Genomic DNA, 18,040 nt, shown 5'->3' with positions numbered 1-18,040 from the left:
CCCCCCCCCCCCCCGGCCCCTCGTTATATCCACCTTCTCTCTTCCTCCCCTCCGTGAAACGCGCGTGGTTGCTTCGCGCCGTTACCTCCTCTTCCACCCCTCCCTCCCCTACTTCGCTAGGTGCACCCTTGCATCTCGCAGACTGGCGGCGGCGGCGATTCATCAGCGCGTCCTCCTCGTTTTACCTTCGACCTCCGTGCGTGCTCCGTCGCCTTTCCCGCGTTCTCCCCCCGCCCCTCTTCGCTTCGTTATCGTTGTTTCGACTTTACCCGACGCTTCGCGTGGTCTCTCGCAGCTCTATGTGTCGGTGTGTGTGTTTCGTCCGATACTTCGGCCGAGTGCTCTCACTCCCCGACGATTTCTCCACCTTTCTTTATTCTCGCCGATCGTTTCGCGCGAGCGCCCTTGTTTTGTTCTCTCCCGGCTCTCTAGCGTTCTCCGTGCCTTTTTTCCGAGAGCCTCTTTTCGTATGAATGACGAGATCTGGCTTGTTAAAAATATTGCCTTTGAGGCTTTTTATATTTTAGCCACTTCTTGACAGGGATTTTTTTGCGATTTTTTTTTTGTCGAGCCGATTTACTCCCGCCGTTTCGATTTCGCTGAATAATAACTGATTCGTGTAATTATATCATTGTCTCGATGCACGTTTCCTTTTTCATCTATTTGTCTGTTCACGTTCACGCCCAATTTTGACTTCATACAATTGCTGTTCCTTCTTCTGAGAAATGTGTACTTTCTCATGTCCAGTGCTTCTTTCTTCTCTCTTCCCGCGTTATCTTAAATTTTTTTTTTCGTGTTTCCTTTTCTCTCTCTCTCCTTCTCGTCTCTCTCCTCGACCAGATTATCCACGATCGACACTCCCCGTCTCTTTTGTACGTTTTGCCCCAAGTCACAGGGCGAACTTCCCCTTTATTCGCAGAAGTTAGGCGCCGGTACTTACGGGCCGTTAAGCTGCAGACAGCATAAATAAATACGCGGATTCGGTTAGCCGGAAATTACGGCGAACGTCGGTGAAAGGAAGGGGACGCGGAAAAATTCCGGTAAAGGAGAAACGGCGTCGCGACGAGCGGGCAAACGAATTCCTTCAAGGCGCGCGTGTGTGTGTGGGGGGGCCGCGCAAAAAAGAGACGCGTATTTTTACGCTTGAAGCGTTGCGCCAAGTATAATTAATGTAAACCGAAATAATCCGGATTTATTCAACGCGCGCGCGCGCTAGAAAAATTCAGAATTGACATCTCGGAATTCGGCGCTTCGCTCGCATTTCGACTCTCGCCTAAACTTTTTATCGATCGATTTCTCGTTTACTTTCGAAACTGGAAGTGGGAAAAACCATAGAGATATAAGAATAGAGGGAACAAGGGATATATGCTACCTGTAAGTGGAAGTGATAGAGGTCAAGAGAGAGATGAACGCCGAGTGTCCTATCTGTCTCTTTCTAGTCGAGCGCTGTGATTGGTTGTTACAATGAGCCGCCAAGACGACCACGCGACGTCAGGAGGGGAGAAAGCAGACTAAAATTTCGTTTTGTAAATATGTGTGCACATGTGTGTAGAATTAAAATTCGTTAAATATTCGAACGTTAACAAAATAATAATTGGACGCGATTTGTTTAAAAATGAAGCATTGTTTGAAATGCAAAGCGGAGTCTTATCCTGGATGTAACCGCAGTTTTCACTTGTAAGAAAGTACAAATACCTCAAATAATTATATGTTATTTTTTCCTACATTAAAAAAAATATGTAAATGTTATAGGCTACCGAAGGATGTAGATATAAGGCGTAAATGGTTGAATATACTTCAACTACCTTTGTATTATGAAGTGAAAACAGCATATATTTGCAGTGATCATTTTAGCAATGACAGTTTCTTTGAATTGGATGGAGTAAAATGTATAGCTATATCGTCGTTGGCGCGGCAGCCAATCCCAGCGCGTGACTAGAAAGAGACAGATAGGACACTCGGCATCCATCTCTCTCTTTGCCTCTATCACTTCCACTTACTGGCTTGTTCCCTCTATTCTTATATCTCTATGGGAAAAACAGTCGAGGAAAGTGCGACCAATGTTGACGAATTCGAGTACGGAAGCTGTCACATTTGGGGGGGGGGGATTCAAACTTCGACTAACATTGATAAAATTATGAGAAAAGATTAGAAAAGAAGATTCCATTGTTTTCAACAGGAAGAACATACTGTCGAGACCGGAAATGACTATGATTTTCGTGGGACTTCTCTCGCCACGGCTATTCCGTGGCGTCATGGAAAAGTCATTCGCCTAATCGCCGTACGATTAAAGCGCTTTATCACAGTGATGTCGGGACGCGGCCGCTCTCATCCGAAATGCGACGTTACGACGTAGCAACGCAACGTAAAGCGCAACGTAAACCGCGCTCGTGTTTTTCGCATTACGCCGCGCGAGCGGCGCGGTATATTAAATGACTGGTACCGGCGAATAAAACGACGAAGGAACGCGTCGTCCATGGGATCGATAGCGCGCGCGGACTAGTTCTAATGGATACGTTCGATTGGATTTCAATTCTCACTTCCGCGGTGCAGATTGATACGCTGCCACGTTGCACCGTCGTTATTCATCCGCAATTTCGACCGGTAGCAGAAGCCGTGGAGCGCGGAATGCCAATCCGCGCGTCGGTCAGATTCTATAAATACGTCTCGCTCGCCCCTTGTGATTTCTCCCTCGGTGAAACTGTTCGAAACGTGAATCGGTCCTCGGGGTGCGCGCGGCAGCTGATCGGAATCCTACGGACAGTGTTCGCCTCAGATTATTTCATCTTCACTTAGATAAAGATGAGATGAAAATCCGAAAAATTCACCTTGGTCGAGATGAAGATGATTTTGCATTTAATTTATTTAGATACCGGCGAACACCGCTCGCGGATAGTTCTTGCCGTCGCTTAGCCGCCGTGATTGACGAGAGAAGGCTGATTTTTGCCGAGACTGATGTTTCCTCTCGCCGGCTCCGAGAGCAGATTGGAACGCGCGCGTGCTCGGTACTCCGCGAATTTAATTCCCGACGCGATTATGTATGACGCAGTTGCGCAATTACTCGGATCTCGCGTCGACGCGGGTATAAATGTTGCAGAATTGTCAAGCGGATGGAGTTTGCAGGCGGGCGTTTTGGCGTTTCGAAAATACCGGGGGACCCGATGCACGGATCGTCCTCTCTCGTTTGCGTTAATACGGACCGTGGACCGTGTGTTAAACGATCCCGAGTCGGAATTTCGGTTGGCCCGTGTTAAACTTTGAATTCTATACCAGTACGAGCTGAAATAGCGAAATATGTTCGAGCTTAACGATATAATTTACTCCAACTTTCAGCATGACGATGTTTGAAATTTCCGCTGTATTTAGCGTCAAAATAGTTTGTTTTATAATAACGTTAAAATTTAATCTGTTGAATTACAGGATATAAGAGATTTAAGCTAACAAGCATCGGTATCGCCGAAGTAGGTTTTTACTAGTCTATCGGCCGTTTAAAAACGTAAGGCATCCTTAAGAGCGTCAAAGTAGTATTAAAATTTCGACTCGGGATACGACGGCTGTGCCGAGTCGAGTCGTCGTCGGGTACGTCGACTTTCCCGATTCATTTCCACCTTACCGCACGTCAAGTGCGTCCGAAAGCGGCGCACAGCTTTCACGAAATGCGTTACGTACGCAGAAGAGCGCAATTTTTCGTGCGCGCGCGCGCGCGTGATAAGCACTCTTCCAGTTTCATCAGAACTTCCATACGTGCTTTGAGTTTATCGCTCGCTCTCTCTCTCTCTCTCTGTCCTTCTCCCATCTTCTCCCCCCGTTCTCTCCGCCTTTCTCCACCATCCCCTATCCGATTCGGTCAGTTCTTCCCTGCCATAAATGTGACTAACGACTGGGGGGAAGACACGACGATGTACGCGACGTCGAGAACACGCGAGAGATCCCGATATCGTCGCGACGGAAGCGCGCGATCCATCACGCGCACGCGGACGTTGCAAGTAATGTCGCGATGCATCCAGCAATTGTACATATATATATATATATATATACACGGCTCTCCGTCGATACACGATTAGCGGGCAAAATGCGTCTCGAATATTACCCCAAGAACGCCGATATAAAAGCGAGATATTCCTGTCGCGAACGTCTATTAGGGATGCCCATAAGTAACGCCGATTTTCTCAGATTAAATAATCATCGTGATGAAAGTGAAAGGTGGGGTGGATGTTAAGGACCGGCGGGGAAAGAAGGAGGCAGGTAAAAGGATAAGTCTTGACACTGTCGCGACAAGTGCAAGGTTAGACTATATCGACGGGCAGACGGATCCATCATGGATGGGGGATGACTGGCTGGCTGGATGCTTGGGTGGATGGGTACACGGTCGGAGGCTGGCCTCATAAAATATGCAGCCTGCAATCACGTCTCTTGAATGGGAAAGAGCGGAGGCTGGACTAAAAAACGTAAGAAGGGCGAAGGGGACCACAGTGGATAGCTGGGTTGACTCGGCAGGCGGTGAGAAGGGGGATGATGGCGCCGTTGCAAGCAGAACTGGCTAGAGAGGGGAGGGGGTGTAGAGTAAGGACGCTCCTATACGCATTTTGTACGCCAAGACCCGCGCAATACTGCTGAAGCTGCAGGTCGGATTCGCTGTGCTGGCGTCCGCAAAAAATGTTCATAACTAGCCAATCCCGCTGTCGCATTGTGTCGACGCCTGCATCCGCAGATATGCGCGTGTGTACGCGTGTGTTTGTGTGCGTATGTATGTACACTGAAGAAGAAAGCACACTACTATTCAAGTGATGTTTGCTTGATCCGAGTAAAATGGTTTCTCCAATATTCTTTGACAAGTATTTATTAGGAGTAAAATCCCGAGGTAATTATCAGACATCCCGTTCTCTGTAATGCACGCTTAAAACAACATCTTAACTTTATCAGAAGTTTACTCCAGCGTGGATTTTTTATTAAACGAGATAACATTGAATAAGCATATCAACGGATCGAAAATTGCTTCTCTACTGAGAGATTCGTGCGGAAAAATCGAGCGGAACGAATCGAGAAGTCGATTGAGAAACACTGATTTTCGGAGGAAAATCATCGGTCATCCTAAAAATCGAATCAAGACCGTCCATCACTAGTATTTACCACAAGCTATTGAAATACGTTTAAATTAATAAAAATATAATTCGATTTGAAAGGTCTGAAAAACAGGTATTACGTTTACTCGATTCTAGGAAATTTGTTTTCTTTCGGTACGCCGACGAAAATGCACCCTCGCGTTTCTTTTCGCAGAAGCCGTTCGACGTCCGCGGCCACTTTGTGGATTTAAAAGTCACGATATATATCGGTCGAAGTCCAATAAAAGGGGAAAAAGAGTCGGGTGGTTCTCCATGCGGTATCGCTCGCGAGGGCGGGAAGGAGCCGCCGATATATTTTCCCTTATGGACTGCGCGCGATAAATAGGGAATTTTTATCGCGAATCTACGGCGGAGCGCGCGATTTTACGCCGCGGGTTGGAAATCCGACTCGCCCCGAGTCGGCGATTCCGGATCGATAAGGGCGTGCCGGACGGCGCGAGCGAGAAATCGCTCAGTCGCGAAAGTCTCAGGAATCTGTCGCACATGTCATGTTTCTTGCGTGTTACTTCTTTTCGAACGCAACAATAATTACCCGCGTGAAACGCAAGGCGGGAGAGTTGCCTCCTCCCTTCCGGCCGGTGCGAAATAAATAATGCACGCGATGATTGTGTGTGTCTGTGTTATCCTGGCGCAGCGTGGCCCGAGAAATTTCAGATATTAGTGGGAGGCCCTCAAAGGGCCGAGCAACTCGATAATCTCCGCGCTTTGAATTTGAAAGGCACCGCCATTTAAATTGTAAAAATCTGACCCAGATTTCGCGCGCGGGCACGGTACGAGATACTTTACAGGCTCCACCCTCGGCGCCATCAATCGTTCGGATTAAAATTCATGGATGCGGGATAAGCGTGCGGGATAACGTTTTTAAAAATAAGCCGCACTAACGCTGACTTAACGAAGATCAACCGCATTTTCGTAAGATAATAAAAAAAAAGTAACGAATATCTATTTTTTTTATATTATTTCTTTCGACTTCACGGTGATGAAAACAGTTGTTGCTTATCGACAGATTTTCTCGGCGAAATTTGTCGGATTTGCAGTATTATAGTCGCAACTGTGATCGCCGGTGACTATTCGCTGCTTTTCAACGACAACGCACTGATTGCACTTTAGAGATTAGCGATTCTATTACCTGTGTATCTTGAATTTCGTATCACGTATCGTACGCAAACGTTCACGCAACCGTCCGGAAACCGTTCCCGCGCTACGTGCTTATTGTCAGCCGAATAGCGGCTGCTTTCTCTACAGGAGGGGAGGGGGTGGTTCCGAAGGAGAGAGTGCCGGAAAACGCTGTCGAAAGGGATATTTGGTCGACCGATCGGGTCGAAAAACGTAGGCAGGGCTGAAGTGGCATCCACTTGTCGCTGAGATATGCATGAGCTGGCTGAAGTTACGCTACAACTACGCTGCTTACATAATATAAACCTCCCTCCGAACTCCCTGTACTCACTCCGCGCGCGCGTGCAAAGGGTCATCCTCGGCGGAACGACCGCATCCGGAGCATCCTTCGAACAGAGGGTGGCCCTCGACGAGCGCGAAGATAGAAAGCCAGTTTAATCTTACACGCGCGATATTTTATTGAAGGTCCGTAGTTTCTCGCGAGCCCGTCGTGTTGTCGTGTTTGAAACATGAGGAGACCGCGATAGTCGATCATTGCAGCCACCTTTCTTTCCTCTCTCGAAACGCGAAAGCGGAGGAATCTTATTGCGCCGGATCGGATGTCTCGTTTATGGATAATCGAAATTGGGAACTTGTGTGTACGCGTGGGAGAATCTCCGAGTCGGAATTTTGCAACCGAAGCTTTTTACACGACTGTAGTTTTTTCAGCAAAACTTTTGCAGAAACTCAGAACTTTTCCTGACCTAGTTTAACATTGTATATTTGTAAATTACTAGTAAATTTTGTATTCTCGAATAGCGGACAGCTTGGTTCTCGTATACGTAGGTAATTACTTTCTAAAATAGGTTGAATTCTAATGATTATAATTTACCGCGACGATGCCTCAAATTTCCGTTTTCGCTATTTTAGCGTCAAAATCGGTTGTTTCGCAATAGCATTGAAATTAAATTAAATCTGTAAACACATCGAGATTTCGACTCGAAGCTTCAAAGGAGTCCGGATCAGAATCGTAGTGCCGATGATGTAGGCCTTCGGTTTTCCCGCTATTGACTTCTCGGTACGAGGCGTGAAGTGATTTTACAGCCACTTCGACCCGTTTCGACCTTCTCTCCCGCGTCTTCAACCTTGCGCGTTAAACTGCGCGAAAATCGCGATACTCGGTGGAATTCATCATCGAAGCGAACACGAACGAGATAAGCTCTCGCTGTTTCCGCTCGAGGGAACGACGGGGCCACAAAGAGACGTGACGCGTTCGACCTCACCTTCGACCTTTTTCTCGACATGCCGAGCCGGCCGGTTCTCTCTCTCTCTCTCTCTCTCTTAGTCGACCCGGAACGTGTCGCGCGAAATCGCCGGGGCAACATTGATGCAGATTAACGGACATTTATGACGGCAATAAAGCGGGCGCTCGGCCAACACACACGCGAGTCCGCGAGTTAACCGCCGGCGGACCTGCGAAGTTACGAGAGCGGCCGTCGGCGACGGTATACGATGAGAGTTCTCGAGGGGATAAGTTGGCCGAATGACGCTGAACTTTCAGCTTTTCTCCGACCAGGCACGCCGACGAGGATTTCCGACGGTTCGTTAAGTTCGTATGTACACACCGTAAACACGCCACTGCTCGACTTACACGCTCCGTAGTGCTTCCTTCCGTCCGTCCATCCGACAAAATATCGCGGCGTCACGCGCTTTTATCCGTTTTCCCTACCGGGCAAATATTTATCATCGCGCGCCGGCCGCCAGCGAGTTACCGTCGCGAGCGAAGTTTCGCGAAGCGATAACTAATCTTCCGGTCAGCGGCGAATATTGATCCTCAATTATCGCCCCGATACGCGGTGAAATGATGCATCACCTATATATATACATACCGTCGAACAACGTCGCTGTGTATCGCGTTAATGAGTCGGAACGCGCTCTTTCGGCGCGCGTACTTTCCGTCAGGTTGAAATTTGTGATAGAATATGCGTAACGCGGCGAACAGGTCGCGTGGATAATGGGTAGGGGGGAGGGGGGGGGAGCATAAAAGGCAAGCAAGGCCCGCTTAAAGTTTGTGAATTATTTACGCTCGTCAAATTTCTCGGTGTGGAATTTCTCGCCCGAAACGAGAACGAAGATTTCGCTCGAAGCAGTAAACAATATTGCCCACTCGGAATCACAACAGTTAGTGCCTTACTCGAACTTGAAATGGATTCTTAATACGGGTGCACGTTTCCATAAATTAGCGGTAATTTTTAAATAACTAGTGTAATTAAGTTATTCGTTTTTTTTTAATATACAGTTTTTAACGTAGACATTTGTTTCTGGAAGTTAACATAAAGTTATTATTACGGGGATAGATTATTGCATTGACGTATCGCTGCCGTTTCATTGAATAATCGATAATGCGATGAATCGGTTGTACAATTAGAAAAAACTTAATAACCCGGTTATATCGTGTGTTAAAGCTATTATGCGGTCGCGAATTATCGGATTATTCACTCATTAATTTCGAATGAAGACGTCAATGAATTATTTGTAGAAACGAGACGGAGACGCATCGAATCAACGGGGCGTCCGTGACGCTTATTAAAACAATCCAGAACACAGAAATTAACGCAAGCTTTAATTTCTTCGCTTCGTAAGCGTAGGTTCTTCTTCTAATTTCGCGGTGCCTCCTTCGAGGCGCATCTCCATCCCGCACACGTACGTCTTACGAGGTGCGGATACGGAAAATTGCGTAACGATGTATAATAGGACTCTCTCGTATCTTCTCGTAACTGTAAATAACAATCATTATTACCTCTACTGCGCGCGGCACGGATTATGCGAAGAGATGCACCATTCGTTACGTATTATACTTATTATTCGCACCGTCGCGCACACGGTTACGCGGAACCGCGGCGTGCCATTAACGAAAGCGATTCATACGCTTAAACCCTTCCCGAGAAATATCTATCAGCTTGTTATCGCGATATCCCCGCGAATTCGTGCGCCTCTGCCACTACGCTGAGAGAAAAGAAAACTTAAAAATTAATTTCTGAAATGTAAGTATGTGTTTACCTCACAGAAGTGAACGTTCATTTAAAAATGCGGCGAGGTAAAATTTGATTCCTAGCGAATAAATTAATTAATAAGAAAACTTGGATGTATTTCATAAAAATATACTTTCCATCACCGCAGTGAAATTTTCTCGTGGCCGATCAATATCGAAGAAAATATCATGAGAAATATTTACTTCGCAAAATTATAATTTTTTTTCTCTTCTCAGTGTAAAGCGGCCCGGATGAAGTTCGATCGAGATACGCTGAAAAGAGGATTCGGTAATGAGTACGAAAATTCGACGAATATTTGCCGGCCAAATATTCGATTAGCGCAAGGAAATAATTTCGTTTCATGTATTGTATATACGAGTACTGTCATTCCGTATATTGTATATTTCGTACACCGGACTAAATTATTTGATCGCGCTAATCAAGTATTTTGGTCGGCAGATATTCGCGAAATTTCCGTACTTGTTACCAAATATCCTTTTTTCCGCGTACGTAACGAATCACGTTACACACGTATGCACAATTGCGGTCGGCCGTAATCATCGGAGCACGCGATTTCGTCGCGGAATACCCGTGTACACGCCACGGTCCAGCAGTTACGTGCCATCGGCTGATAAATCACGTAATAAATATTTCGCAATCGGCCGACCGGCCGATATTTAGCGCACACGAAATGTCAGGCCGGATCGCGTTACCGCGAAGTTTGACATTTCATCCGTGCATCATCATCGATAAGTCGCTCTCCTCGGGACTGTCACGCTAGGAATAACGCTTTCTGCTTTCAGATCGGCCGGTTGATGCCTGATGGCGCGGGCTGGAACGCAACGCTGGAGAAATCCTGCTCCAGAGTAAGTGGACTCTCTCGATTCACGGTGGTGGGAATAAAGCATGCGGCGCCGCTATATTATGCATAGCCATCAGCGGCGCACGGTACCGGTAATGGTTCTCAAATCGAGGTCTCGAAACGAACACGTGCGCGATAAATAAAAGAGCTGACAAGAAAAGAGAGAGAGAGAAGGACGAGAAACGGAAGATTTACGCCGTTGAAAAGGCTGGATCGTCGGTCGCGCGCGTGAATAGGGATGTCGCAATGCTATGAAAGTATCGATGCTAGTATTGAAGCGTAGATCCGACCGAGAGTATCGAAAACATTAGCGATGCCAGTTAGGTACGGGCGATGCAATATCGATACTGTATCTTTCGATATTGGCGCACAAGATATCGATATTTCCTCCCCGTATCGCCCATCTCTAATACCGATATCGATATCGGGTACAAATATCGAAAGTGTCAATATAAAAATATTCAGTATCGAAGGGAAAATATCGATATCAGTGTCGTATCAGTGGTGTCGCAACGTCTCTACGCGTGAAAGATGCCGTCTCGTCGTTTAGCTCGCATTTTCATCCCGAGTCATCGGCCGGCCAAGTGTCGCAGTCCAGATCGTTCGCGACCGAATTTACGGTCGAGAGAGGAAGATTTCATCGGCGAGCGAAAGCACCGACGGCACCGTGGATAAACGAGAACCGGCGTCGATCTTGGCGCGTCGCGACACCATCCGGAAACTTCGAGACGCGCGCGCTGCTCGGCGTCGCGAGCTCGGCGAAAATGGGAAAGCGCCGGCTGGAACTTCTCGCGGGACCACCACGACGGATTTGAATAAAGCCGAGGGGGAAGTACTCGGCTTCAAGTTTCCTCCTGGAGGGCCTCGCTTCGCTTCTCGAAACCGATGTCCGCAACCCCTTTCCCCTCGTCTGTCTCCCTTTTTTTCCCCTCCCCCGGGGCTGAAAGCCACCGCAAGCGGCGCGTAGATGGACTTGGCGAGCGCATAATGGAATGTAACTTTTCGTAGACTCTTAAAGGCACCGGGCTTATCGACCGAACCCGGAGAGCTCGATAATTCTGCGTTTTTCTTCGGGAAGGTTGCGGAATGAAAGCAAGATCGAGGGCGGGGCGAGGGGCCGTAGGGAATGACGTTAACAAGCGTGAAACGATGGATTTTCCAAAACACGTTAAGTAGCTGAACACACGGCAAAGTATTAAGATGAAAATGTAGTTCGGGAAATAATTACCTATTAAATTCTCGGAGAGAGAAGATCCGTCACCTGCGAACGGGTGACGCGGCATGTTTTTCGCGGTAGCGACTGTCCGTCGTCGTTCCCGTCTTCCGGCTGGGACGAGGAAAGAGACGCGGGGAGACGGACGAAGAATAATCTCTCCGCTTCGTTCATTACGCGAAACTGCATTCGCAATATCGTGGTATGTATATCCCGTGGTCGAGGGACTCAGTTTCTACGCGTAACCGCGGCCCCTCCGCAACCTCTTCGCGAAGGAGGATCAGAAGATTGCCTCGGTTCGTGCCGAAGGATCCGATGTGCGCCGGTATAACCTTCCGACCCGCCGCCGCCGTCCTTCGAGCTGTCTGCTCGATAGGGCGGACCGGAACTACGGTATCTTTGATCAAAGACGCTCTCGATTGGATGCTCTGTCGTGATTCCGATGATGAATAATTGAGGAGTGAGCCCCGAGAAATTTCGCCGTGCAAGCGCGCCATCAAGATCGCCGGGGAGTATCGAGCGTTAAATTTCTTACGGTTTTGATACCGAGCGCGCTGCAATCCCCTTCCTCCTCCTTCCGCTCCATCTCTTCTGCCTCTCTCTCTCTCTCTCTCTCTCTCTCTCTCTTTCCCTCGGCTGTCCGAGCCTTTGTTCTCGTGCCTTTAATTCGTTGCAGCGAGATGTATCAGGCTGATCGAGGGATCCTCTTGTCCGGCTTCAACTGTATGCACGGCTTTTACGGCTGATGAAACAGGCGAATTCTTTCTTTCTTCTTCTTTCTATCGACCTTTCCCGGCAATATCGAATCTCGGCGGAAACGCTCGGTACGATCTCTCTCAGGCCACAACGGTCATATCCGCGTGGTATATGCAATTACCGAGATAATTGTATTCGGTGCAAAACGTGTCCGTTCATTTGCAATTGCTCATTTTCAACCGCCATGCAAAGAGAATTAAACGACCGGTGCGCGCAATGATCGACTCCGCAGAAACTCGAACGGACTCGTCAAACCATGCATTATGTTACAAACGCGCAAACGTAATCTCCCGGCATTATAATGCACCGTGCGCGAAGCACGATAATAATAATAATTACGCCCGAAATTATTATAGAAATTATTATGGTCCCTCCCTCCCCCCTCGAAAAATCCCCAGACAGGTATTGCGTATCAGCGGGAAAGCTAATTGACTCGGATTGACGGGGAGGACAATTTCGCGGAGTCATCCTCGCTTTAATCCGCGGACTAGAGCGATCTCGCGTATTCCGCTGAAGTACCCCTCCCCCTCCACCAATCGCTCCCCCTCGTCGCATGTAAATCTTAAAATCACACTTCTGCCGCCTCTCTGCATCCCGGGGCTCGGGATCCGCTGAATAGCGGGAAGGCATCCGAATAAAAATCGTATCGCAGCCTTTTACCGGCTCGGAATGCAAATCACCCGGGGCTTAAAAGGGTCACGGGGAAAGGGTTGATTTCCAACATGCGCCACTTTTTCCGCGCAGCGTCGTCGTGTAAAAAGCTTCGTGTCGTTAGGCTCGTTGTGTACTCTCACGCGTCTGATATACAAAAGAGAGAGAGAGAGAGAGAGGGGGGACCTACAAAGATCATAATACCGCTTTCTTCTCGAATTCACAATATCCGTTTTCCAAAATATTCTTAGCACAGGACGTGAAGCCATTCTAGAAGCCCTTGATAGGTCCTTTAAGACTCAAGACGGTATAAACAGTAAGTAACCGTTTGTGGGGCATCAACGAGACGGGACAATAGCCTGTATTGTGTTGTATCTCGAGATTCGCACCGTTAGTCCTTCGAGTTCGGCACGGAAGTTGCACGGAATTAATGCAGGACAAGGTCTCGTCTACGTATAACGCACGGTGTCTCCTCTCGGGCACACATCGCGATATCGCGAGACCGCTGGATCTGACTGCCCGCGGATTGCGTCTGGCCGTTCGGAAGCCGATCGTTGCTTAATTAAAACGTCACGGTACCAATGGTTTTCCAATTATACGCGATCAAGACTGAAGAGCACCGCGAATTAAGGCCTCCCTTCTCTTCCGCGCTCACGTAAAATCGCGGCGTTTGGACAGAACCGTATCGACGTTCGAATTCGCGTCTCCTTCCCCGTCGTCGTCCCCCCCCCCCTTCCCCCGAACGTTGCGCTGTAGTAGTTCTCTTTGTGTCGTCCGAATCGCGGAAAGAACCGACGGCTAGCTCTTCAGCCGACGGTTGCTCGGAAACGCAGCGAAGAACGAACAGGCGGCGGATCGCTCGTCCGCGGCCGCCGATTAATGCGACGTCGCGAGTCGGATTAATTATCGCACCCACGGGGGCAGTGTTACGAAAACATCATCGACACACAGATCAATTAACTGCTTACGGATCCTTCAGTGGGTGTTTGAACAATCAGTCGGTCAGTTCGGGCTGAATAACATTTCCAGGGACGGCCAGCGCTCTCGGCATTTCTCTCTCTCTCTCTCTCTCTCTTTCATTCTCCGTGTATCTCGCCAGCTCTCGTCGGATCGCAGCGGCAAGCCGCGCGACTCTTTTCACGTCCGGTCAGTTTCCCGCCGTTCGACCCGCGCGATGCCGTTCGCCGATAAAAAGCCCGCCCGCGATATATAATGCCGGCGCGCCGAAGACACACGCGCTGGCTACTCGGAAAGATCGACCACGGGGTATATATCGCGAGATATTACGGTCGAGACGGGCGCTTAATGTCGCGGAGATATCTCGAACGCTTTTTATCCGGGTGTCCTTTCAGGATCGTCCGTCTCTCGTTCTCCGTAACTCTCGCTCCCTCGTAACTTCGCCCGCGCTCGTCGTTTTCACACACTGAGAGAAATTACAGTTGCTTCCGACTTCAACTATGTACTTGTTTTTTTCTACATATAACCTTCGCATAACCGTTAGCTCGCTGTAACCGTGAAAAACAGCTGAGGGTCAATACGCGAGGTAATACGCGGCGAACATCGGTGTATCCTGATTGACCTGGTCTCTGCATGAACTGCCACGGTTAACAGCGCGTGACTATCTTAAATATAACATTCGTAATAACGGCGCTCTCGACCTACATCGTCCATAATGAGCCCGGTGGAAACGCACCGATCTCTCGAACGCGAAGAAACGATTCCTGACGATTGTGTCGTGGCGGGAAACGACGCGGGATATTTTCCCCCGGGCATTTTTCCCGCACGTTCTCTCGCTCTCACGGATTCACGCTCGCTAAAGGACGGCATTGTGAACCTAATGAGGAGTCTGAAATCCGAAAGTGGAACGAGTAATTACGAACATTAGTAACAATTGCGAGTATTGTTGCGCGACTGCGCGCGATTGGGATCCCCTCGACGGCGAACGATCGTTCTTCCTCGCGACTGGCGCGACGATTATTCGCGCCGTAACGAATAAACGACGAGCGTTAACGAAGGGCGTATATCGACGAGCACTCGGTGTTCCGGCAAAATTTCTCCGTGGAGAAGGGAGAGTCATAAAAGAGAGGAGGGAAAACAGACGGCGCGCGGAATTTCGCGTCATTAGGCGGTAATCGCGAAGGTGCTGCAGCCACGACTCATCTTTCGAGCATCTTCGACGAGAGACCGAGAGATCAACGCATCGATACCGATAATGAGTTCGTGGGACGCCATACGGTATTGCGCAATGTGACGTGACGTAACGGCAGCCGGCCGCTATCTCGACGACGGATCGTTAACAGCTGATCGTAACGTTCGACGAAGCGCGGATCCTACCTGCAATTTCATGCTTCACGCACCCGCGGTACACACATCATCCCGTCGAGATTGCCGGGAATGGCGGCGCCGATACGCACATACCGTGTGTGCTTCCCCGTCGTGCGTATCAAATTGCCGGCTTGTTAGTTTTGACGCTAAAAGCGCTCCATTATCGTCGCTATCTCGCGCGATTCGGCCCCGACGAATTGTAGGAATTTTCCGCCCCTCCCGCTCTTACTTACGCGGAACGGCAGAATGTAGCGGCTTGTCGGTAACGGTAATCGTAACGACACGGGGGTGATAGCCGAGCGACAGCGGGAACATCGTGATTGATAGTGAGATAAAGAAGGGGGTATGCCGGAGGGGTTTACACCGAAGGGTCGTTCGTGAGAACACACGTGCTCGCATCCTGTTTGCCCCACGCCGTGTGTCATTCACAATTAGCCTCATCGACGCGGCCGGATTATTATTACCCCCTTCGCTCGAATGACAGGAATGTTTTCCCCCAAGGGGAGAGACGTTGGCTGGAGTTGGTCCAGCGTAAGTACACAGACCAGCGTGCGATAACTTCATCCGATGGCGCGATAGCAATTATCTCACGTTCCCTCGGTGTTGGTTGATCCGTGTTTCGCAAATCGCGTCGACATACTCGGGCCCTCATGATTTAATGATGCTCGATGAAACGGCAACTTAGCCTCAATTATTCGTCTGAAATCGTGAAAGTTGTCACTTAAAACGTCAAGTCGCGCGCAGAAGGAAAAGTAACGTTTGACGCATCATCACCGCTTCGTCGAATCGATGATAATGATGATGCACGAATGTAAATAAACGTTAATAAGAAGATACGAAGATATGACGATCAGGGTTGGCTGAGTTGATTCTTATTTTTAACCGAGTTGAAAGTTAATAGCCCGTTAAATTGACTTAGATAATAACCGGCGATGTTTATCCGCACGGGATAAAGCGCGTGGAGGGGGGGGGAAGGTCGCGACAACCCTCTTGCATATGTCGAAAATCGATATGCCGCGAACCGCCACCGTTGAAATTGAACGCAGAGCGGAAGAGACGCAGCCGTGGCGCGATCAGCCGCATCAAACGGAACGGAACCCACGGCGCTAATTAGAAATTAGGTTAACGGCCGGAAATTGCGAAATGTACTCAGCGAATACGGCGGCGCCGGCGATCGATCCGTCGCGCGGATTTCGCACGTCGACGCAACTTCGTCCGACGACGGAGGAGCGTCAAAGCCGCGGCACACGCGAAACTTGCCCAAGAGAGAGGGCCTGCTTCCGAGTGGGAATCGCCGGCTGATGAATTCGCCGACCGTAACGAGCCGTAACGGCACTCGATTATCCGTACACCGAGCACGTAATTTTTCATTGCGCTCGCGCGACGCACACACCCGTGTGCCGTCGGTCGTAGTCGCGTGCAACTTCCGCGACTCTTAATTCCGGGTCTCAGCAGCGACTTCCGAGATTCAACTCCCCCCGTTGCCACAATTATTTCTTACCGTTCGGCCGACGGCATATCGGGTCTACGAGACGCGGAAAGACTTTTCTGATGCGCCTTTACTTTAATAAAACTGTGCACAATAGACGAAATTCATGTTCCCTTCGGTATTTTACAACCGAGAAACTTGGGCAGGTTGCTTTGCCATACCTGCGTTGTCAGTGACAAAGCTGTCAGGTGTCAGAGACAAAGCGTGACGGACTGTACTAGTGTGACGGAAGGAAGTGATTACGAGATCGATTCCCCGCGTTCCGGCTGTCGGATATCGATCGCACATTGCAGGCGTGGAAATTCTTATTTATCAAGCGACCCGTAATCGATCGAACGGCCTATCTCTCTCTCTCTCGGGCAGGCCGAGTGCTCGGCCGGCAACGGGGTGCGCGCCGCCAGAGAAATCAAGCGCGCCCAACTAGTCAGGCGGATGATCAATCGCCTGGAACGTATCAGCTCGGCGTTACCGAGGCCGACTATACGCGAAGTAACGGACCGTTCAAAGATCAACGCTGATCGATGATGCGTGCCAGGGGATACACCCGGTGCACAGATAATGCCGCGCCGAAAGACACGTAAGTTCCTATTTGTTCGCGGCCACCGCAAAGCGTGTCACGTGCGCGGTGGCAACATGGAAACGGGAAACAAGCCGGAACGCCGTAAATACCGAAGAGTGCTGGAATCGCGACGAGTGTCCGATAATTATGAGGTTTATCAACACCGCGAGTAGAGCAGTCGAACGACACCGCTATTTCCTCCCCGTTCCCCGCAACTTCGAGACGAAGTGATTTTCGTCAGCGCCCCGAACGAAAAATTCCTCCCGCTTTGTCCGTGAGAAAGCGGGAATTACGAAGTACAATGTTAATTCTGCGCCTCCAGAGGTTGTTTTTACCGATTCACGGTACTGTGTACTCCGATTGTAATACCAACGACTCGAACGTCGCCGTCGGCTCCGCTCGGATGCTCTCGTAATTACGCAAAACTTAATGGAAAGGTTGAAACGCGGCTCGCGTCTTTCATATCGGCTTACGGCGGGTGGAATTGTGAAAAAATCCGTGCGTAAACTCGCTTATTGATAGCAAAGAGAGAAAGAAAGGGAAGTGAGGGAATAAGTGGGAGAGAGAAAGAGAGAGAGAGAGTGATGTTATTCGTCGGAAAGAAGAGCGCAGCCAGCCAGGCGCGTCGGGAGAAGAAACGGGCGCCTTCCTGACGGAGCCTCTCGAGAGGGAGGCGCGTATTTTCGTTCTCTTGAAAGATACGTGTCTTTGATACCGCACTCTAAAATTCCGTCTCGCTCTGGGGCTGCCGCGCCCGGTGCATCATGCGGTATCGACACATCGAAATTAAGCCCGATCGAGGGAGAGAAGATTGCGAATTCGAGGGGGCGAATTTCACGGAGGGAATTCGCGCGGGGAGGGCGCTCGAATTTCCGCCGAGTCGCACATACATGGATGGCGAAGAATCCGAAACTGCGGAAGCGCAGGGAAAGCCG

General features: G+C 49.4%; 1 protein-coding gene across 10 annotated transcripts in view; it reads left to right on the top strand.

The window, feature by feature from the left end:
• Positions 1-18,040, top strand: part of LOC106746934 — a 163,836-nt gene that overhangs the window by 40,390 nt on the left and 105,406 nt on the right. For all 10 annotated transcript variants that reach the window (XR_001374625.1, XM_014624095.1, XM_014624094.1 and 7 more), the window contains exon 3: positions 10,054-10,116. Coding sequence is in view for 9 of the 10 variants with exons in the window: in XM_014624095.1 (XP_014479581.1) it covers positions 10,073-10,116 (44 nt within the window). In the remaining variant the exon portion in view is untranslated. The remainder of the gene's footprint in view (positions 1-10,053; positions 10,117-18,040) is intronic.

The sequence above is a fragment of the Dinoponera quadriceps genome, unplaced genomic scaffold (assembly GCF_001313825.1).
Source record: "Dinoponera quadriceps isolate SergipeBrazil2010 unplaced genomic scaffold, ASM131382v1 scaffold1846, whole genome shotgun sequence".
Lineage (NCBI taxonomy): Eukaryota > Metazoa > Arthropoda > Insecta > Hymenoptera > Formicidae > Dinoponera > Dinoponera quadriceps.
Note: the sequence above shows the minus strand (reverse complement) of the source record. Positions and strands in the feature narration are given on the sequence as shown.